Source organism: Cervus elaphus, chromosome 20 (assembly GCF_910594005.1).
Source record: "Cervus elaphus chromosome 20, mCerEla1.1, whole genome shotgun sequence".
NCBI classification, from domain to species: Eukaryota; Metazoa; Chordata; class Mammalia; order Artiodactyla; family Cervidae; genus Cervus; species Cervus elaphus.
In genome coordinates, this window is record NC_057834.1 from 74,138,196 (window position 1) to 74,161,091 (window position 22,896).

At 33.9% G+C, this 22,896-nt stretch overlaps 1 protein-coding gene across 1 annotated transcript in view; it reads right to left on the reverse strand.

Annotated features, from left to right (window-relative positions):
* BRDT (bromodomain testis associated) overlaps positions 1-22,896 on the reverse strand; it is a 54,472-nt gene that overhangs the window by 19,480 nt on the left and 12,096 nt on the right. The window contains exons 2-14 of the mRNA XM_043877199.1: positions 22,738-22,881; positions 22,297-22,536; positions 21,187-21,324; positions 19,657-19,771; positions 15,773-15,942; positions 14,592-14,945; positions 12,298-12,426; positions 11,282-11,470; positions 10,503-10,675; positions 10,137-10,426; positions 9,938-10,051; positions 9,360-9,503; positions 2,023-2,081 (exon numbers count right to left, since the gene is read on the reverse strand). Of these exons, the coding sequence (XP_043733134.1) occupies positions 2,023-2,081; positions 9,360-9,503; positions 9,938-10,051; positions 10,137-10,426; positions 10,503-10,675; positions 11,282-11,470; positions 12,298-12,426; positions 14,592-14,945; positions 15,773-15,942; positions 19,657-19,771; positions 21,187-21,324; positions 22,297-22,485 (2,064 nt within the window). The 5' untranslated portion in view covers positions 22,486-22,536; positions 22,738-22,881. The remainder of the gene's footprint in view (positions 1-2,022; positions 2,082-9,359; positions 9,504-9,937; positions 10,052-10,136; positions 10,427-10,502; positions 10,676-11,281; positions 11,471-12,297; positions 12,427-14,591; positions 14,946-15,772; positions 15,943-19,656; positions 19,772-21,186; positions 21,325-22,296; positions 22,537-22,737; positions 22,882-22,896) is intronic.

The following is a 22,896-nucleotide window of genomic DNA, read 5'->3' on the forward strand; positions in this document are numbered from 1 at the left end:
CAGTTTACAACAGGACTTAGATGTAACTTAAATTCTCACATTTATTCAGTGGCAAGATAAGTTACAGTGCCCAAGCCCAGGTACCTTATCTGCTAAACTATAGACAGTACAGAGACAAATGAGACAATCTTCCCTCTCCACTGAATAAAGGGGTTAGGATTATCATCAGTTGATAAGGCATAAGCAAGTGTATGAATACTTATGCTAGCTTGAATAAAATTAAGGCCATAGGAATGTTTATCTCAACAATAATAGAGACCCAAGCCCAAAGTTTTAAAGTCAAATGCTAAGATTTAAATCAGCAAAACATTACTTTCTGAAACACATAAGTATGTACATTTATTCATTATTCTATAAATATACTTTGTTTTTATGTCTTGAATGAGCATTAAATTCTTCAGTGAGTGACACTGAGAAAAACTTGGTCACAAACAGATCATAAAGATAGAATTCTATATATTGAGAATTATTCCAAAGTTTGTTTATAACTTGACATAAATTTCTGTTTCGACTAATACCTATGGCAAGACAGATCACCTGGATCTTTTTCCCACTCAAAAACCTTTAAGAGTTAATGCTTATCTTATCTAGCAAATTAAATATTAACATTTTATCTAGGTGTACAAAGCCCCCCCATTACATCTCCAAAGACAACTAATCCCATACAAACACCATCTGCTACCATATTTTCCTGAACACACCTCCCTATGCTTTTTGACTCGCTTCATGCTACTCTGTTTAAAAAAGTCCCTAATCAGCATGTCAATATACTAACCATTTCTTCCCTTTCTCTGTAATTTAAAACCCATTTTAAGCATTTCCTCCTTCATGTAGTATATGTGTGTGTGTGTATATATATATGCGTGTGTATATATATATATATATATATATTCCTCCTTCATTTTCTCAATATAGATGATTATAGATGATTACAGCACTAGCCATACAATCTCTTTAACTGTGTGATTATCTCTCTTCTTACAACTAAGAGCTCCTTCAAGACAGTATTATTTATATTGTGTTCCCCTTGGAGTTGGATGTTGTTACACAAGCTTATGATCTAATAAAAGGGGTGTTTGTGCTAGTCGCTCAGTTGGGTCCGACTCTTTGCAACCCCATGGACAGTAGCCTACTAGGCTCCTCTTTCTATGGAATGCTCCAGGCAATAATACTGGAGTGGGTAGCCATTCCCCTCTCCAGAGGATCTTTCTAACCCAGGGATTGAACCCCAGTCTCCTGCATTGCAGGTGGATTCTTTACTGTCTGAGTTATCAGGAGCCCTTAATAAAAGTCGTACGTTAGTGGCTCAGTTGTATCCGAACTCTGAGACCCCCATGGACTGTAGCCTGCCGTGTGCCTCTGTCCATGGGATTCTCGAGGCAAGAATACTGGAGTGGATTGCCATTCTCTTCTCCAGGGGAATAATAAAAGGTATATATCTATAATTCTGTATTTGAAATGGGTACAAAGGATTAAAAGTTTTATGAGGATGACAACTTGAATTAGTAGTAAAAGATAAAATTATTTACCCTTTTCAAAGCATGTCAACTACTAATCAAACATAAATGTGCTAAAATCAATAAATGGTAATTATAAGCTTTAGAAACTCTACTACCACCCCCCTACTACTTTTTGGGGAGAAATTCCACCTTACTGTGCACATCTTACTGCATGCACATGGGGATACCAAGACTCTCCTTCTGTATTTAGAGCCTTAAGACTGAGCCAAAACTTCTATAATTTGTTCTACTTACAGTTTGACTTAATATTTAAAAAAATACATTAGAAAAATGCAGCCAAATCATTTCACTATTCAATTTTTTTTTTTTTATTCAATCTTTTTTATGAAGAAATCTATGAACATCTACGTGAAAAAATGAGTGACAACACAAAAAAATAAGAAAAAATCTTTTTTAAAAATGAGTGATAACTCTTCATTTAAATAAAATCAAACAATTATAACCATGTAGTTATAACCCATATAATCTTAAAATTCTGAGGTAAAATGAAGAATTAACTTACCTGTAATCTCTCTTTAGGAGAATCATTCTGTTTTACTCCAGTAAATTTAGGAAACATTTCTGCAAATGTATATAAAAAATATTTTACTATTTGCCAACTTAAAAATCATCTAAATTGTAGGTCTTGCATATTAGAAATAAAGTGATTTTAAGAAAACAGTCAACTTCTGAAATCAAGAAATTCTTACACTTACCAGGTTTCTGCCCTCTTGGAATCAGTCAAAATTTCTAAAGAGATACTTGCTTTGAAAAGGGATATTTTCTTTTCTACCTAATGGAATAAATCTCTCCTTACAAATTTCAACTTGGATTTTTAGGCAAAAAGAATTATGTGTTACTTCAGAGTAAACCACTTGAATAAGTGATAGTTTAAAAAGAAACAAGTTACAGCAGAGATAACAGTTTAAACAAGCAGTACCATTTATACTAAAACCATCTTTTACCAAATAGCCATTAAGAGGCTTAATTAAAATAATTACAAGTTTACTATAAGAGAAAGGAATGTATCTGAGAGGATACAATCTTATTAAAAGTGAAGCTATTTGATTAGGCATGATAAAGTCTGCTCTGCTCCTAAGCATTATAGTAAAGATCCCATCTAATTAATCCTGTTTACTTCTGAGCTATAGGATAGCCTCCGCTACAGAGCAACAGGTGGGTTTCACAGCACCTCCTTCACCTGCAGAAATGCCTTTACAGCTGACACTGGCAGTAGAGTGGATATTAAAAGAGGCCTCTCTGACATGGTGTTCACAGGTTCCACTTTCTTGATCCTACAATTCATTCTGGTGCTATCCTCCTCAGTCACAAGCCTGAGTCGGTGTGGTAAAGCACCAAACTGGTAGTTAATGCCTTGATCCATCTCTCCAAGCCAGCTTTCATGAGCCACCCGAGCATCATTTGCTTCAGGCTTCAGGGCACCAAGGCTGGTCAACACCAAATCTTATTCAAACTTAACATTCTAATTTTAATAGTTACCTTCTGTTTCCTGAAATGCCATCAGTTTCCACTGGATGTGTTACTGTTCTTTCCTAAAATGTTTGATGCTGGACATTGTTAAAATTGCTAAATGCCACTCAAGGACATGCTTTAATTTTAAAAATTTAAGTATTTAAAATGACATGAACCATCTTAATGTCACTCCACTAAATATTATTTTAAGTGTTAGGGGCAAGGGAAGGCAAGAAGACAGACTGCAAAGACTGAGGGTATAGATCCAGGTAGCTTTCACATTTAGGAGAAAAATTATGATTTCAGCTTTGAACAAAAAAACAAAAACGAAAAACAGACTTCATTAATATGATCATATACATACATCCATATATCTATCTTAATTATCCAAATATGCACCTAAACAAATTACTCAATGATATAAACTCTTAACTATAATAAAAATACAACATATCACATTAGTGTTGTGATGAAAAATTTAAGGGCATTATCTTAGTTTTCTGATACAAAACTAAAGCTCACAACTATTACAAAAACTATCCTCAAAATCTAAAAACATGAGCAAAAGGCATCAAAGAATTTTAATTAAAAAAAAAACCCAACACCAAGTATAGGATGCCTCAAACAAGTCTTACAGACTATAGATATATGAATAATGGTAGCCTAAAACTCAGTATTTTGCTTCTCCTATTCTTACATAGTTGATGTTCCAGAAACAAAATAAAAGTGCATATTTCTGTTTGTTTATAAGTTCCTGGCCTTTGGAATTAAAAGGCAAATATATATATTTTCACTATCAAGCTTAAGACCACATTTCAATAAATGAAGAAGCCCTGCCAGGTCTTAATAAAACTGAGCACTACAGTGACAACATATACGCTTATCAACTAACTTCTCCAGGGAACTGTGATAACATGCATACCTACCTTATGAGGATCCAATTGGATAAAATATGTTAACTACTGAACAAATGAATATTTTGTACAGTATATAATGTGTGCTATTTTCATATTTCCCCCAAAACTTCAATATAAAACTCTGATTGAAAGTTTTTACTTCCAACCCAACAAATTTTCATCACAGAATCAAAAAAGAGAGATCTGGAGTTAACTATTTGATTGAAGGATTTGTTAATAATACCCATCATCTATCAAAGCACTGAGATCAATGCTTCAGTGATGCCAAATATTATCATCAAGCCAATACTGACTTAAAAACTTGATAAACTGAATATGAATATAATATCATACATAATGTAAAACCAGAATGTAATGCCATTATAGCAGAAAAAAATTACTGAAGATTTTTAAATTAGAAAAACAAATCACACTTCTATTATAAAAGACTGGGTACAGAAAAGTGATTAGAGGTCATTACCTTATTTTATTGGAAAGAAAGCATATCCAGAGATGTTAAAGAGTCTGCCCAAGTTTATCATCTAGTTCTACGAATAAAAATCAACCACTTTGAACCGAAAAAAATTTGCCCCTTTTAAAGAATGTTTTGAGGGCGGGACCGCGGAGCCGGCGACCCGGCGGGCCCGGGCGCGGCCCGCGCGCCCCCCAAAAAAAAAAAAAAAAAGAAGAAAAAAAAAAAATAAAGAATGTTTTGAGCATTTTCATCTATGTGTGTGGTACTTATTTTAATATAGAACAAACTGAAGCTGTCTCTTCCTTTTACCAAAGTCATTTTAACTAGAGTTAGAAAGTGGAAACAAACAAAAACATCTAGATTGATGGTTCTCAAACATGGCAGCACATTAGTCACATGGATACTTACTTTGACACTATATTTATCTGGTCCCACTCTCCAATGCTATCTGGACACTATTTTTAAAGTTTTACAGGTGATTTCTAATGTACTGCTGCCAAGGTTGAAAAACATTATTCTAGACAGCCTGTTTATTCATTAAGACGCAGTTTTTAAAACGCACATGACACAATTTATCCTGTTTCTAAGACTCCTGGCTCAAGTACAGACCTCAATATGTGCAAGTTTTTAAGCAAGTCTGGGTCCCTGAATTTATCCTTCTGGGGGTTTAAAAACACCTTAATTGATAAGAAACTAATGAAAGTTTAAAATACTTAAATGATGAATACTAATCATTTCTCTTAAACTTTCTAGCTTGAATGGTGAAAAATTACTCCAAACTGTCTTTTCATGGCTTCCCTGATAGCTCAGTTGGTAATTTGTCTGCAATGCAGGTAACCCTGGTACGATTCCTGGGTCAGGAAGATCCACTGGAGAAGCAATAGGCTACCCACTTCAGTATTCCCTTGTGGCTCAGCTGGTAAAGAATCCATCATTTCATACTTCCTATATTTACTAAACCACCCTCCCCCTTAAAAGGTAAACTAAAATCTAAACTTTAACCAAGTTTTTCCTTTCTTCCTTGAATGAAAAAAAAACCAAAAACTGCATCATTGTCACTTCTACAGAAGACCTGGATATAGCTAAAATGCGAAATGATTCTTTTATTCCTACTTTTAAGTCAATGTAACTAAGAAAGTTAAAAAAAAAAAGGAACAATTGTTACTTAAGGAATTTCATAAATTTCACTTTCAGAACATTACACTGAAGCCAATAAAAGCAAAAAATCCAAAATATGAAGTGACAAATTCATTTTGTCTTAATCAGGTAAAGAACTGTTGCCATAACCATTCAGTTTCTTTGTATATAACTGTTTTAAGAATTGAAATGATAATCATTCCTGAAAAATATTATATTCCACACTAGTTAGGTATTTGAGCTAATATCTGGATAGTTCCTGAAGCTATTTCCTACAAAGTTAGAATCAAAAAAGCAGTATTATCTATGAGCTGCTCCATTTGATGGTTTCTCAGTATTATTAAATCTGTTAATACTCCTCCTCATTATATCACTCAAGATAGCCAATCTTTGTTGAATATTAAAAAAATCTCAATTGCTTGTGTGTACATTCTAGTACAGCCTAGTTAACACAGGATATATGCATCTGAAATTCATTTATATTGTCAAGGCTATTTGTATCTTTTGATCTGGCATCTAATGATATTTTGGATTATGAAAAATAGAAAGGTTTTATATTTATGCCAATGTTTAATCACTGGCATAAATATAAATAGGATAGGATTTTATTATTTTTTTTTTGGTCATGCCTCATGGCTTGTGGGATCTTGTTTCCTGATCAGGGATAGAACCCAGGCCCTTGGCAGTGAAAGTGCAGAGGCCTAACCACTGAACTGCCAGGGAATTCCCCATCATCCTTCTTGACTTATCAGCACATGATAATTTGCATATGCCAATGTAACTCAAGAAGATACTTTAAATGACAATATCAAGTCACACTGAAATTTGCAATTAAGTACTGCTTCCAGCCAATAGATTTCTTGCTTGTATTTTTCAAAGATATGGAATTTCATGACAGTTCTATCTTGGAACTGATTTAATATCTTGTTTGAAATTATAATTAAAGAATTATTAAATCTTTCCTTGTAACTTACTCCTCTTCCATTTAATTAATCCAATTTAATTAGCCCAAGCAGAATTAGTCCATTTTTTCAAACATGCATAAAGTAAGATTTAAGATTACATAGAACATAACAATTTAATGTGAAATAAACAGCTCTATCACTATCTATAACATAGAAATGTTTTTCAGATGTCGCCCTTAAAATATTTTAATATGCCTGGAACAGAATAATACTGCAGTAAAGAAAGCAACTCATAATACAAGAAAGCTATAAGGAGAACTTTAAGTCAATACTGTCAAGGAATTTAGAAATTAGAGATCTAATTTAGAGATCTATTAATTTAGAAATGTGTCCTTGATAACAGAAATTATAAAAGATTGTGACTTGGTTAAGAAAACTGCATATGGTCTCAAGTTGCTATAAAAATCCAGGAAGACAAGTATTAAAAAATATATTAAGAAAAATTACTTGAGATCAATATTCTTCTATCAGAGAAGAATTTCTCCCATCTAAGTACTAACCAGGCCTGACCCTGGTTAGCTTCTGAGATCAGATGAGATCAGGCGCATTCAGGGTGGTATGACTGTAGACCAGAGAAGAATTTCTCACACAAACTTTCAGAAAAGATGCCACTACTAAAATTTTGAAGAAATGAAATTATATGCATATGTCCTATTTTGAATAATCCAAACTCTTATTTAACCCGAGTTCTGATAATTGAGATATTCCTTGTTAAAGTCTCAGCTCTTGACAAATCATAATAAATTTTAAAGTTACAAAGTCTTACTTATATTTTCAGTTAACTTTTACTAATATACCTAATTTTTACAAATTATTATTTTCTCCAGATCTCCATTTCCCCTCACCCTGAAACTTAAGACTTGGGATTTGTCCATTTCTTGATAACATCATGTGCATAATTTAAGAATGATAGATGCTTTGCTTATTTTTACAATAGGTATAGCTAATGATAGTCTGAATTAATTATTTTTCACAATTTGCAGTCCTTTTACTTAGTTTTTGTTGTTCTCAGGAAAGTTAAAGAAAATGTTAACTTATACACCAGAAATAAAGAGCCTTACAGTATTATAAAGGGTACAACTGAAGTTAATAGGAGAAAAGGTCCTATTGCTTCATTTACTATTTTATTAAGCAAAGTTAATTACTGCATTAAGTTAAGCATTGCATTTGCAACTTATATATATATTCAGTGTTTTTTCAATGAAGTACATAGTTGGTTTATAAAACAATGAAAATTTTAAACATAAACAAAAACTCTTATTATCCTATCATTTTAGAAGACAAACTGACCTTAGTGTCATAAATCTATACACTCTCCATACAGTAGACTGAAATGTAAAAATTTGCTTCATTGATTTTAACAGGTGTTTTTAAAAACACTTCATTATTTGAAAAAGATGACAGCAAACAAGAATGTCAGTCATAAAATAAAAATTCAATAGTGCTTTAAAATTAGAGTTCTGAGGCTGAGTTATTCTGTTTGAAAGTTAGGAAAACACACACTACCACTATTTTAAGAACACAGTAGATGACAATCTTTCCCTCAAGCAACATATTATAAGATTCTATTGGAAACTGATAATTCAAATTAAAGTACTTCACTGAAGCACTCTGAAGTATTTTTCTGCTAATACTCAAGGTCTTAATCAGTAGTCAATATAAAATAAGATAACTTAATAAGAGTTTTATCCTATAAATAAAAGACAAAGTGGTCTAACTTCTTAGGCAACAAATGCTTTATTAGATGACATTACAAATGCTAGTCACAATTTAAAATACTAAATGCAACTTAAAGAGTTTTCCAGCATGTTTTGCTTAAAAGTCAACTACAAGGAAATAATGTATACGGAGTCCTAAATTAATTAAAAAATTTTCTAGGATGACAAATTTCAATAAAAGTAAAAATTCTGTTTATTCTAACAAAAATGTTTACCACTATATACTTTATAAATCTAAAACAACATGAGGCCATCAGCACCACAAACTAAAAAGAACCAGAAGTGAAACAATATACTGCAAGGCAGCAGACTCTTAATACCAGACTGAAATAAGATGGATATTCTTACAAATGGTAAGAATTCCTGATGTGACAACATTTTGTGTGGGATGTTTTAAAAAGAACTGAATCTCATGACAAATAAGAAATATCTTATTTAAAATAAAGCAAAATTTGATGCCTAAAAGTGCCCTATATTTGAATGTGCCTTTTGGTGAACAATGATGGAATGCCTCTACCAAGACCATATCCTGAGGGCAGCCATACCTGTCAACTATGTAAGTGTCAATGAAAGAGTACAAACAAAACATGAATGAATGAGTTAAAGTTGATATAGTTGATGATAAACTCTATGAGGTAATATCATACTTTAGCATAACTGAGACTCTGAATTTAAAGTATATTTTTCTACAAATGGAAGATAACCTACAGTGAAGAAAACACTGAAGTGAAAAAAAATCTGCTTTACACCATTTCTAGGATGACTGGTTTCTTAATTCAAAATGATTATCCAATTCAGAATATTTTGTCACAACACTGCACACTTTGCAACATTAGAGTGATTTGATATGTCAAAGTAAAAGATGTCCTCAAATAATATTTTATTAAAAGAAGATCAGCATTTTATTCTCTGATATTTTTGGTATTAAGATCTGAATTATATATTGATATTATCCCACCGTTAGTAAATTATTTTCAACAGTACAAGCTTATTTTCAATATTACAAGCCTGTAAGTCACATATGTATAATAAGAAGTTTCACTTTACACAGTATCTCTTTTTTAAGAAAAAGCTGTAAGACTGTCAACATGCAATTAAATAAGTGTGGCATCCCACCGTAGATTCTGGATAAGTAACAAACATTAAGTCTCAGTATCACAAGAGACATATTTCCCCACAAGCAGAAGTAAGCTAACCTGATTCGGAATCACTGCTGTCGGAAGAGCTGGAATCGCTGCTGCTGCTTTCAGACTCTGATGAACTGCTGCTGCTGCTACTGCTGCTGCTTTCACTCAGTCGGGAGCCACTTCCAATAGCCCTGGGCGGCTGAGTTTTCTCAGCTACAAAATAAGACAAGACATTAAAAATGGCAGATATTAAACTGTCACAGGAACATTTTAAAAACTGCTACTGGGACTTTCCTGGTGGTCCAAAGGTTAAGAATTCACCTTCCAATGCAGGAGACACAGGTTTGATCCCTGGTTCCAGAAAATTCCACACACTGCGGGGCGACTAAGTCTGTGTACCACAACTGTGTACTGAGCCTGAGCTCTAGAGCCAATGAGCTGCAACTACTGAAGCCTGTGTGCCTAGAGCCTGTGCTCCACAACAGTAGAAGCCCCCGCAATGAGAACCCCATGCACCGCAACGAGAAGAGTAGCTCCAGCTCGCTGCAACTAGAGAAAGCCCATGCACAGCAACTAAGACCCAGCAAAGCCAAAAACAAATAAGTAAATAAATTAAAAAAAAAACAACAAAAAAACCAGATACCTACGTTTTGTTTGACGTTTTCTAGAATTTAACTGATTATTGACATCCAGTAACCGTTTTTCCAACTCTAGTTTTTTCTCTGAATTAAGTTCTTCTCTTGACTTCATTATTCTCTTACCTATGTGATTTAGAAGGAAAAAAAAAGTGAGTACAACCAAAAGAGTGAGTACAACACAAATACTAGACTGCTTTCTAATACATACCATGAGGTTTTAGTGGTCTTTTTCTTAGACATCCAGCAACATATTTTTCCAGTTCTCTCAATGTTGACGATTTCAGTGTCTCAAAGTCTATCTCTATCTCATCAGGGTTGGAATTTCTCAATGAAGGCTCTCTGGATTGTATTATATGAACAACTCGCCCAAGTTTATCTCCAGGGAGTTTGTTTATATCCAAACTCAACTGTCTTTTCTCATCATAGTTCATAGGTTTTGCATTATCTTCATCTTCAGATTTCATAGTGAAGACCTGTTGTTTCCTCTTCTTTGGCAGACTGTAACAAAAGTTAAATTTAATCAAATGTATTTCAGATAATGTTATCTTAATGAGGCATCATTAAAGATACTTACTTGCACTTGGATTTTTCCTTTAGTTTCATTTGCTTAGACTTTTTCCTCGGATTTTCATCTCTGTTATCAATCTTTTCTTTTTTCTTTTCCCTTTTAGACTTCTCATTCTTTCTCTTTAGCTTACGAAAAGGTACTTGGGACAGAACCTGTAGCTGTTGATGAACAGCTTTAAGCTGATAAAGGAAAAATGCTTTAAACATTAATGATTCTAAATAGAGTAGAAAAAAATGAAGGCACTCAAAAGTCAACAGTATCCTTTATGAAATTCATTTACTTCAGACTGATATTTCATTCATAAATTCATCACTTTGAAGGGTGTGTTTCAAAGAATATTACGTATTTAACCCATAAACTTAAATATTCATCTAAAAACAGACCAACAATCATTATTTTTCCAGGTAGTCTTAAGTCTTAAATCATTGATTTTTCAAGATTGAACTCATAGCAGGTTAACATTTTATCATAAAAGGTAACAAATGTTAAATAAAGATCCTACCCGTTAACTATCCAGGTTATGCTATATAAATTTTTCAGTAAGAATCAACTCATTGTAGTTATAATATAAATAACAGAATTTTAAGATGTATAGATTTTTGAGTAGAAAAAACTATTAAACATTAAATATGTACCAATAAGTAAAGTCACAGTTGCTAAGTGATCTAGATATAACAGCTTTTAATCTACTTTTAATCTGCAAATAGGATTTTATAATAGATCATCAGCAAGCAGCAGCAGCTCATAGAAAGAAAATAAAAACTTCTATCAGTAAAATGAACTACCTGCTCCTGAAGCTTTGCAAGACGCTGAACTCGTTCATCTTCAGAATCACCAGAAGAGTTATCTTCAGAAGAAGCTTCACTACTGCTTTCTCTACCAAAGGTTTTTGTGGTATCTGTTTTGATGTAACATACAGGCATACTCTCAACAGGTTCATCTGGGATCTTTGCAAAATGCATTTCGAAAACATCCTATAATGGAAAATCACACTGTTAAGGGCCTCTGCATTTCTGATTTAATGCAGCAGTAACATCTTTTAAGAAAATGCACATTTCATTATCACTTTTTTTGGCTGCACCGTGCAACTTGCTATATCCCAGTTCCCCAATCAAGACTGAACTCTAGCCCCTGGCAGTGAAAGCGTGGTGGAGACCTAAGCGCTGAACCGCCAGGGAATTCCCTCAGTGTCATATGTTGATGAGAACTCTCTTTGTGGTAACCATTTCACAGTATATGCATATATTGAATCATAATCTTATATACCTTAAACTAATCAATGTCAATTATATACCTATAAAACTGGAGGGAAAAAAAAGATTTACCAGAAATATAGTTAAGACCTCATGCTTCCCTGACTACCAACCTTAGCAACTTTTGTGTTTTTCCAGGTAAGACAGATCTTTCAGATTAACTGGGGGACTTCTTTTCAGATCTTCTGCCCTGTGACTGCATCATTCTACTAATTCCCAATGACTCAGCCTCAAAAGTCCTTGAGCCTTCCGTTCAGGCTCATTGAATGGGACACTGACTCCAGTCGACTCTGTCTCAGGTATCTATTGTCCTTTCTTCACTAACATTTCCCCAATGTCTTCTATATGTAGGACAGCTTCATTAAAACATTTACTACTAATGTATACTATACCTCATAAAGCAAACAACCCACCCCCACAATTTTAAAAGTACAAATTATGCTTTACTTAGTGGGGGTAGGGGGTGTTATTTTTTATCTCTTGAGTTATGAAACTTTTTAAGCTATGTTCAGAGGAAACTTACTTTCACAGCACAAGTAAAAACTTACCTGAAGCATTCTTGCCATTGTAACCACTTCATGGTCTGGAGGGTTGTACTTATAGCAATTCATGAACATTAATCTAACATCTGCAGCAAATTCATATGCATCTTTATATTCTTGGTTATCCATTTTTGCCTAAATTAAAAAATTACAGAATTTTGAGCACCTATATTAAGTGTTTAAATTATAAAATAATTCCAACATACAATAGAATAACAGGTAATACCAAAACCAGATATCCATCCAGATTTGACAAAATTAAAACTCTGCTACATTTGTTTTATATTTTTAGACTTTGAAAAAGACCCAATGAATTTTGACAAGTAGAGATGAAGGAGGACATTCCAAGTAAAGAAAAGAACAGAAACAAAAATCACAAAAGCAAGGGGAAAAGGGAGTGTTTCCAGATAACCTAGGATAGACTAGTTTGATTGTAGCAAAACAATGAGTAAATAAACTCCTTAAATCAGCCTTGAACATCTAAATGAAGGGTTTATAATATTAAAATTCTCCTGGGAATGGAAAGACATTAAAAACTGAACAGAAGAGATATATCAGGATGGGTTACATTTTCAGGTAGCTGCATATAAAGTGGATAGAAGAGTGAGGATGTAGAGTAGCCAGTTCAATGAAAAATGATCAGACAAAAAAATCCTATAAACTGCTGGGAAAAACAAGTGTATATTAACATAAAATCTATGAACAAATACAAAAAGCCAATAAACAAATATAGCATGCCAGACTTTATTTGTAATTAAAGAAACACAAAACTAAAACAAGAAGCATAATTTTCTACCACTCAGATCACTGGCAATTTGGAATGATTTCAAAGAACTAAATTAAATAAAGTCACTATCTTCTTATCCCTGGAATTCTTTAATAGCCTCATCGCCCAGTCTTCACATTGCTACTAGAGAAGTCATTATAGGAAACAAATATGATGACATAATCCTCATGTTTAATGCCAGCTCTAGGCCTCTACGATGAGGGTTTTTCATGTTCAAGTCCCAGTTTCCTTCCAGTCTCATTTTCTCCTAATCACTGCTTCATATTACATTTCATGTTGGCTTAAATATTGTATTCTGGATTTTTTTTTATCACCTCAGGGTGTTCCAAGTTGCTTCCCCTGCCCGAAATGTCCTGTAACTTATTAAGTCCTATTTACCCTTTAAGACTCAGCCCAGGTTTACCTATTTCAGGTAGTGTTTCATGACCTTTCAGTCTGTATTAATATAAGTATTAGGGGAAAGTAGAAGAGCATATTTTGAACTCATAACGGTTAGATGTTTTTTCAGAACTTAAAACATGAGCCTCGTCTTGAAAGTGCTAATTTCCAATCAAGAAGAATAAAATAAAACACACAGTTGGAGAGAGGAAAGAGATTATCTACAAAGGGATGACAAGCAGACTGACAGCAGACTTCCTAGCAGCAACAATACATGCCAAGAGATACTGTCCTAGTGCTGAGGGAAAACAACTAGTTCTACAACGCCACAGTTAGTTAAGGAACCATTCAAGAATAGACAAAGCACAGATACTTTCAGAGATAAAACTATTAAGAGTTTACTACCTATAAATGCTCATGGATGAACCACTAAAGCTTGCACTTTGGCAAAAAGAAAAATCAAGACAGGAAAGAGTAAGAAGCAAGAAATAAGAAATAAGGGTGAACACAAAAATTAGTAACATGTTCACTAAAAATGTTGATGAAATGAAACAAAACTGTGTTTATTTAATAAAAGAAGAACCAAACTTCTAGATAATAAAGAACAGGGAGTACAATGAGTAGTTATTTAGGAAGAACACTGAGATAATGCATCATTTTGAAAATGGTATAGTTCTATTCTTTTAGTAGTTTCCCTATAATAAATATACATAACGAAAATTTTCCAGTAATTTAAAGTTTCCAAATCAGCAATAAAGAAAACTTACCAATCTGGCAGAGGATTGGAAACCACATAAATGCCTTGCCAAAAATTTTTTTGTAATATAATCATGCAAATTAAAAATATTTTAAATATATAACAATATCTACAAAGTGAAAGTTTAGGGTACAGAGTTATATTACATTCTATAACTCAAACACTGTGGTAAAATAACCAAGAATGTGCTTGAACTGAAGAAAATAAGAAGATACACTTTAAAATATTCCCATTATTTAAAAATGTTCCCATCATTTACTTCAGGTGGTATGACTGGTGCTTTTTTTTAATCTTTTTTTGAATTTTAAATTTCTTTATGATGACAAGATTACTTTTATAGTCAAGAAAAGAAGTTCCTCTTATTAGGACAACATTTACCTTGATGGTTCCAAGATCCATTGGGGTTTTCACAATATCATAGTAGTTATGGAGTCCCAAAGCATTAACATCAACAGGATTATAAAAGGGCCATGCATATGACAAATGTTTCTTTCCAAGCATTTCTTTAAGAATCTCACTACAGTGCCTTAATTGTTTGGTTACTTTAGCATTCTTTACAACTTTATATTGTTGCTGAGAATCCGGCAAAACATTCTTTAGCATATTTTCTTTTATAGGTGGCATTTTCCCTGATTTTTTTTCTGTAAGTGTTGGGGAAGATTCACCACTTGCTTTAACTACTGAAGTTGTAGGAGTTGTTGTATCTGCTTTCCTCTTCACACCCTTTGTAACCTAAAGTGAAACAATTTGAAAACAAGATTATATTTAAGGTGACATCCAGAGCAACAGTTTTCAAACTTTGATCCTTACCCTTATCAGTTAAAAAAAGGAAATGATATTTAGCACTAGGTCATCCATGTTTTTAGGAAAAGTTAATTTTTCTTTCATAGGTAAAATAAATAGTTCAAATATTTCCTTCCCACATCCGGAAGAATTGTCTGGTCAACTTTGAGACCAACCAAAGGTGGGGAAAAGTCATGGTTATATTAAAAAAGGAAAAAAAGTTTCTGAATACCTGAAATCAGTACACAATTTTAAAAAGAAAATTGTTAACCCACCAAGTTGTGAACCAATAAAAGTTACATCACCCCCCCCACACAAAAAGTAGCTAGACAACTGATACTAATACTACAGAGATAATAAATCGGTTCAGATTCTACCTAAGAAATTTCTAAAATTTGTTTTGCACCCCAGGTCTCTGTTCACAAAATATGTGCAGACAAAAAGACTTTTGACTGCTGTATCTCTCTCTCTCTTTAGTCTCTAAGTCCTGTCTGACTCTTGCGACCCCATGGATTATAGCCTGCCAAGCTCCTCTGTCCCTGGGATTCTCCAGGCAAGAATACTATGTTGCCATTTCCTCCTCCAGGGGATCTTCCCAGCCTAGGGATTGAACCCAGGTCTCCCTGCACTGCAGGCAGATTCTTTACCAAATGAGCTATGAGGGAAGTCCGACTGCTGTATGCTTAAGACCAATTTTTCTATAAACTTCAAGAAAAGGTATAGATATCACAAAAAAAAACTTACATTGAAACATTTTAAAGTGAAAGTAAACTTACCTGGGTGACTGTTTGTGAGACAGTGTTGAGTGGAGCACCTTGTGCCAGGTTTGAAGGAGAAACAGATGTTTCAGGAAATACAGAAGGAATTACTTGCTGTGTAAGCAGTTTTCCCAGTGCTTTGGGGGACTGTTTTCCTTTAACAGAAACTGTCATATTCTGTTGAGTACCTAGTAAAATGTAAACAAGAGTCAGTATCTGAGTAAGACATAAAGCAATTTTTCTCTTAGCATCCTACTTTAATACATTTAGTTCAACTTTTGTGATTTTAGCTTCACATAGCTGTAAACCTCAGCAAAAATTTCAGACACATTGGAGACAACTATATGGTACTGTGTGAGGTCTTCAGAATGCTCTGCATATTAGTCCATCACTGGCCGACACAGAACAGATGTGAACAAGATTCTCTCATCAAAGGAATATCTGTACATGTTTTTTTTTGTCCTGTATGTTCCCAGAGAGTGCTAAGACTGGAGACAATTGGATCACACCACCCTGAAATCTATTACAATCAGCACCCAGGATCCATAGGTTGGGCACATGCAGATTCAACCCTCCTTGGATACAATGCTCAGATGCAACCCATGGATATGAAGGACCACTATACTATGCCATTTTATATAAAGAACTCAAGCATCCAAAGATTTTGGTATCCATGGAGGGGTCCTGGAACCTGTCCCTCATGATTTTGAGGCATGATTATATTTCAAATGCCCATCCTTCCATCAGGGTAATTCTATTCTTCTAATTGCTCAGGTCAGAAACGCTGGAGTCATCTGTGACTCCACTCTCTCTCTCAAACCCCATTTCCAATCCATCAGCAAACTATTTTGCTCTATCTTCTTATCCAGAATTCAACTATTACAGGTGGTAATAACCTGCATTACTGCACTAGCATCCTAAGAGGCCTTCTTTCCTTCTGCTTTTTACACCCTGTATCCTATTCTCAAAAATAACAATCAAATTCAAATAAGATTGAGACACTTCTGCTCAATGCCCAGTGGTTTCTAACTTTTCCTCCAAGTAAAAGCTAAAGTCCTCACAGTGGCTGCTCAGGACCCCATAAAACTTCTCTACCCTTTTCCCCATACGTCTACTGTCCTTCCAACCTCTTTTTCCTATCATCCTACCCCGTTCACTTATTTCACTCCAGACTACTGGCCTGCTGTCCTCAAGTCTGATAAGCATAGGCAGACTATTTGTTCCACCTGTCAGGAGACAGCCTTATGGTTCACTTCAACATTCCCTTCAGACTTTACTCAAATTCGCAAGTATCACCTTCCCTTCTCCTGCCAACCTATATAAGACAACCCCCTTTCTCTATTCCACCAGTTGCTGGTTCACTTTTTTCTATGCTGTTATCATATTTGACATACAACATATAAGAATCCCTAACTCCCCAAATCCTATAAATCTAGGAGTTAATAGAACACAGATGGAATTTAGGAAAAGTATACCTAATACCAAGCCCTGAAAAATACCTCAATATTTAGAGATTGATAAGGCCAAGAGGACTAAAGAATAGAAAGTAAACCCACAGAACTAATGTGTACCAAGAAACAAAGGCATTTCAAGAGACAGTAGCCTTCTAAAGCAAATACTGACAAATGAGAATAGAAAAATATTACTTAAATTTAGCAACATAAAGAATTGATAAGAATTGAAATGATAAGAACCTTTTTAGTGATATAGTATGGCTAAAGCCTATACTGAAGTGAGTTCATGAGTATGTAAGAAGCAAGCAAAAAAGCAGGAAGGATACAGGGAAAAGGTGAGTTTTAAAGATGAAATACTAGAGCATATTTATAGCATAATAAAATTAACCTGATAGAGAACGAAAGATTAATGATACATGAAATGGGATAACCCAAAGCAATAAAATCCTTAAGAAGGTAAGGAGGGAAGCAAGATTCAGATCATAAATGAAGGCAATGGCCCAAAGTAACAAAAGAGAAAAGGATCCTGTTATAGGCGTTTGCCGACCCCTCTGCCTGGAATGTTCTTTGAACCTATCATGTATGTATATCTTTCACTACTAAAATGTAAACTCTAATTCAGAATAGTGTTTTGGCACATAAGAAGTACCTAAATATCTGTTCAATCAATAAATCAACACCAATTCAATTATGGCAAAGTTTTTTCTTTGCCATAAAGTATCAACATGTAATCACATTATTTAGACTAGCTACCATCGTATGGCAGTTTACCTACCAACGTGCATAAAAATAACATGACTTAAGCAATAGAAAGCTTCTACTAAAAGTCACTTGGAAATCTACACCTTCTCAAACTTGAGTTCTATCACCTCTAAAGCCTTCTTCAGCTTTTCCAGTGCAAGTCACTTTCTCACTCAAACCACAGCACATGCTATGTGTAATTTCACCTGACAGTTATTCTAATGCACTGCCTTATTATTTTAAGAAGTTTTATAATGCTTAGGCTTATTCTGTAAGACTTAAGATCAATCTTTTTCAAAAATAAGAATAAAATAAAAAGTTATTAATCAGTAAGTATCTATCTCACAGGATGGATGAAAGTAAGCTATAAGTCATGATCCACCCGAAAGATCTATTAACAACTAGGAAAAAAGTATATCATACTATCAATAAAACAACCTCAACCATCCCCTGAAGTGGAACAAGTTTCCTATGTCCCAGGCACTTAACATATACCTTACAAATGTTTATAAAAATGAAAGCTAAATAATTTCCAGGTATCAAAGATGAAGAAACATGGAATGATTACAGAACTTAACCAAGGTTTATAGCTTCAGTGACCCAAAGATAAACCAACATTTGAACTGTGACAGTCTTGGTTTACCTCTTCAATAACCCTTCTGAACACCTAAGATTAATTTTATAATTTCTTATTTAAATATTATGATATTAGCTGTAAAACATTTCCCATTAAAGTTAAAAACATTTTTTTATGTGAACCACTTTTAAATCTTTATTGAATTTGTTACAATATTGCTTCTGTTTTATGTTATTTTGGCCACAAGACATGTGGGATCCTAGCTCCCCAATTAGGGATCAGACCTGCACCCGCTTCACTGGAAAGCAAAGTCTTAACCACTGAACCACCAGGGAAATTCCCCTCCCTCCTAGAGTTTTGAGTTAAGAATTAGAAAAAGAGAATCTTCAAACCCAAGAGCAACTTTTCATTCTTAGCTAGGGGATCTTTTGGTACAGAAATTATTGGCAATTTTGGCCCTCTTAATTAATACAACACAGATACATGATCCACTAAAATAGCAATTGCAACTATGATTTCTTTGGTGCCCACTATGATGGGAATGGCATAGGGCTTCCCAGGTGGCTCAGCAGTAAAGACTCCACCTGCCAATGCAGCAGATGTGGGTTCAATCTTTGGGTCAGGAAGATTCCCTGGAGAAGGAAAAGGCAACCCACTCTACTATTCTTGCCTGGGAAATCCCATGGACAAAGAAGCCTAGCAACTAGACAACAACAATAACAATGAGAATGGCCCTATTCTACAGGAAACCTGGCTGCAAGGCCATAATCGATGTAACCCTAATCTCATGTGACAGTCATCACGACAGCCATCTTTGTGCTCAAGGTTCAGATTGTTTAAAGGGACATTTTATACCAATATAATAGGATGCAGAAGGGCCTCCAGATGTCTGTCTCCTTTCAGGGATTTATTTACTTTTGGCAGCACTGCATGGCTTGCAAGATCTTAGTTCCCCGACCAGGGATCAAACTCATTCCTCTGGCAGTGAGAGCACCAAATCCTAACCACTGGACCACCAGGGAACTCCCAGGGATTTATTATTTAGTTCCAGTCATCAAACTTATACATACATATACAAGCATTCAAATAGATATGACAAAGAAAGAGAACATAAACTTTTTCTCGCTTACCTTTCTTTATTCTTTCCTTACCACCCACAACTTGTTCTTCTTGTGGCATCTGAGATAATTTCTGCCTGAACAGCTTTTCTAGAGCTTGAGCCATAAGAACAATGTCATCTCCAGGCTAGAAAATACACAAAATGCAACATAAGTTTACACAGTATGGCCACTGTATCAAATTTCTATAATTCAGGCTACCTTAGTGAAGGTAGTGCCATAGTACTCTTAGTATTTACTAAACAGTATTTATTGCTTCTAAATTAAGTTTAGAAAACAGTATAGCAGCTCACACTTAAAATTCTAACATCCTACCCCTTTAACTTCTAAAATGGACTGGGGATGCCTTTCTGAGCACTAGAGGGTTATAATCCAACCAATCTACTTATACACGAAAGTATTAGAAATCAGAATTTCCACCTTACAAACAGGCTACAAACAAAACATATTCATGGCTGTGGAAAGTACCTCATGGTTTGACTTGATGTGATTCAATTTTCAATTAACTAAGCAATAAAGTGACACTGTAGAGCTAAGTTTTTAAATCTTAACTATCTGCTTAGAAGTGTTCAACTTGCTTTACTTGACTACTGAGAAAAAAGTAAATTACAAAGCAAAAGCCTAAAGTGGAGACACAGTTCTAAGTTAGCTATTAATAGTTTAGGAAAATTACTGAACTTTTAAAAAATTAAATGTAAGTGGACTCTTTAGAATTGTTAAATTAAAATGAATTTACCAATGGTATTGTCAGAACACCATTAGTTATGATTTTTTAAAAAATTCATATTGACTATAGTCTTAAATCTATTACACATAAGGTGGCACTGATGATTACCTTGGAAGCCAAACCAACATTTCTATTACATTTCAGTATCTGAATAAATGAGATATAAATTTAAAAAATTTCTAGATGTGATAGGACCACTTGAAAAAGATGCTGTACTTAGGGAAATGGGAATCCCATATGGAGGAAGACTGAGTACACAAATCCAATTTTATGGATGAAAATAAAAGTGAAGATTAAGCTCACAATGTACACATATATTATCATACAGGCTAATACATTAACATAAATGCAAATACTACCGCTGGGATAAAACAGAACATGTCTGAAGTTTAAGTTAATTTGTATGAATTTTAGAAGTATATCATTCATTTGGCTTCTTAGGTTATAGCTAGCAATCCATACCATAAAAATTTAACTAAGTTTAGCATATAATAAGATTTATCATTCATCTTATAACTAAAGTAGCAGAAGCGTAAATGAGAACATTCTGAAATAACACTTTACTCACAGAAACCAGGATCACTGGTATTTTATTTTTTTAAAATGTAATAAGCCATTATAGCTATTCACACAACAAAATGAACAAATACTGCTATGTGAAAATTAGGAAATAAAGTAAAAAACAGTATTTTTACAAATATGTAATGTACCCCAAATCAATACTCGAAATTTGAAATCCACACACTTGTTCATTTATATACATCTCCTCTATGTAAGAGCAAAGAATTAGCATGTATGGCATAAGGCTTACAGACCTTGTTGTATAAATAACAATTTGAGAACATTGTATTGAAATCTTCTATGCATTCTGAAGCTTTCACATAATATTTATGTTCCAAACGCTTCTTGATTGTATTTAAATCCATTGGGTTTTTTATAATGGTATAATAATCCTGTGGTGTAAGAAGAAATTCAAAATGTTAGTTGTAAAAATGAATTCACAACAATTGGTACATAAAGAATTTTAAGAAACTAAACATCTGTAACTAGAGATAGAAATTGATTACCTTTAAAAGCCATAATATGGAAATAAAACCTTTTGTGATAAGAAACAAAGTTGATTACCATGACATTTTTCTTCAGAGAGAAGAAAAACAAAAGCCAATAACAAAATAGAAAGCATAACAAAACAATAAAAGAGTAGAACCATCCTGGAAAATAACAAGTAAAGGGCATGAAGAAAAAGAAACTAGGATTTATGAGTACAATCTCAGCTCCATAGTTTACTAGTTACATTACAAATTCTTAAGCATTCTACTATCAGATGGCTAAACGGTGGTGCTAGTGGTAAAGAATCTGCCTGCCAATGCAGGAGAGGTGGGTTTGAATCCTGGAATGGAAAGATCCCCTGGAGGAGGGCATGGTAACTCACTTCAGTATTCTTGCTTGGAAAATCCCATAGACAGAGGAACCTGGCAGGCTACGGTCCATCGAGTCCGAAAGAGTTGTACACAACTAAAGTGACTTAGTATGCACAAAAATTTCTAACATAAGACCTAAAGTTGAATTCTGTGCATGAAGCACCTGTGTCTGCCAGGAATTGTCGAGAGTGACTTCTTGGCGAAGGAGCTTCTAAAATTCATACAAATTAACTTGTCTTCTTTATGTAAGACAACCTTACATAAAAAATCAAGAACATATGCTATAAACAAGAAAGCATATACTTATAATTTACCAGAAATTGCTAAAATGAGAATTTCAATCCTCAGAAAAATGAGTTTTTTGGCTAAGGAAAAAATATTCATTGGGATATTCTTTAGTGGTGCTGAATAATTTATTAAATATATTTCATAATATTATTCTGTCAGTGGACATTTACAGGGCTTTATTTGTTTTAAACAAACATAATTATAAGACATACTCACAGGCAACTTTAGTTTGACAGCATCCACAGGCTGCTGAAAAGGCCAGGAGAAACTATGCTTCCACAAAGCCTTCAGGACAACTTTCTGAAGATACTGCAGCTGATTTGTCCATCGCCCATTTTTCTTAGTATTTATGTACTCTGGTGGTGCAGGGTTAACAAGAGCTGCTTGTCGACTTGGCAGAGACATTCTCAACTGCTTCAAATCCTTATATTCTAGTGTTGTCTACAGGTACCTATCCTATTAAAAAAAAGAAAAGAAACCAAAACAACAACAAAAAAATGGAGTTATTTTCAAAGCACCTTTAAAATGGTTTCTATAGGAACAGAAAAGTTTCCTTCAAAAGTAGATTTCATATTTTAAAGCATATCATGATTAGGACAGAAAAAGAAAAAAGAAAAAAAAAAAACAAATTAGTCAATTTGAAAAACAAACACGAACCTTTTTCTATGTAAGTACTAAAAGTTGTTTCATTATGTATGCCTTCGTTTTGGGTGATTTAAGTTACTCCAGTGTTTTACAATAATTTCTTTCTGCCTTTCTTAAACACAAATTGAGGTCTTAGCAGGAAAAGTCTATAAATTCCTGGTTAAAAAAAAA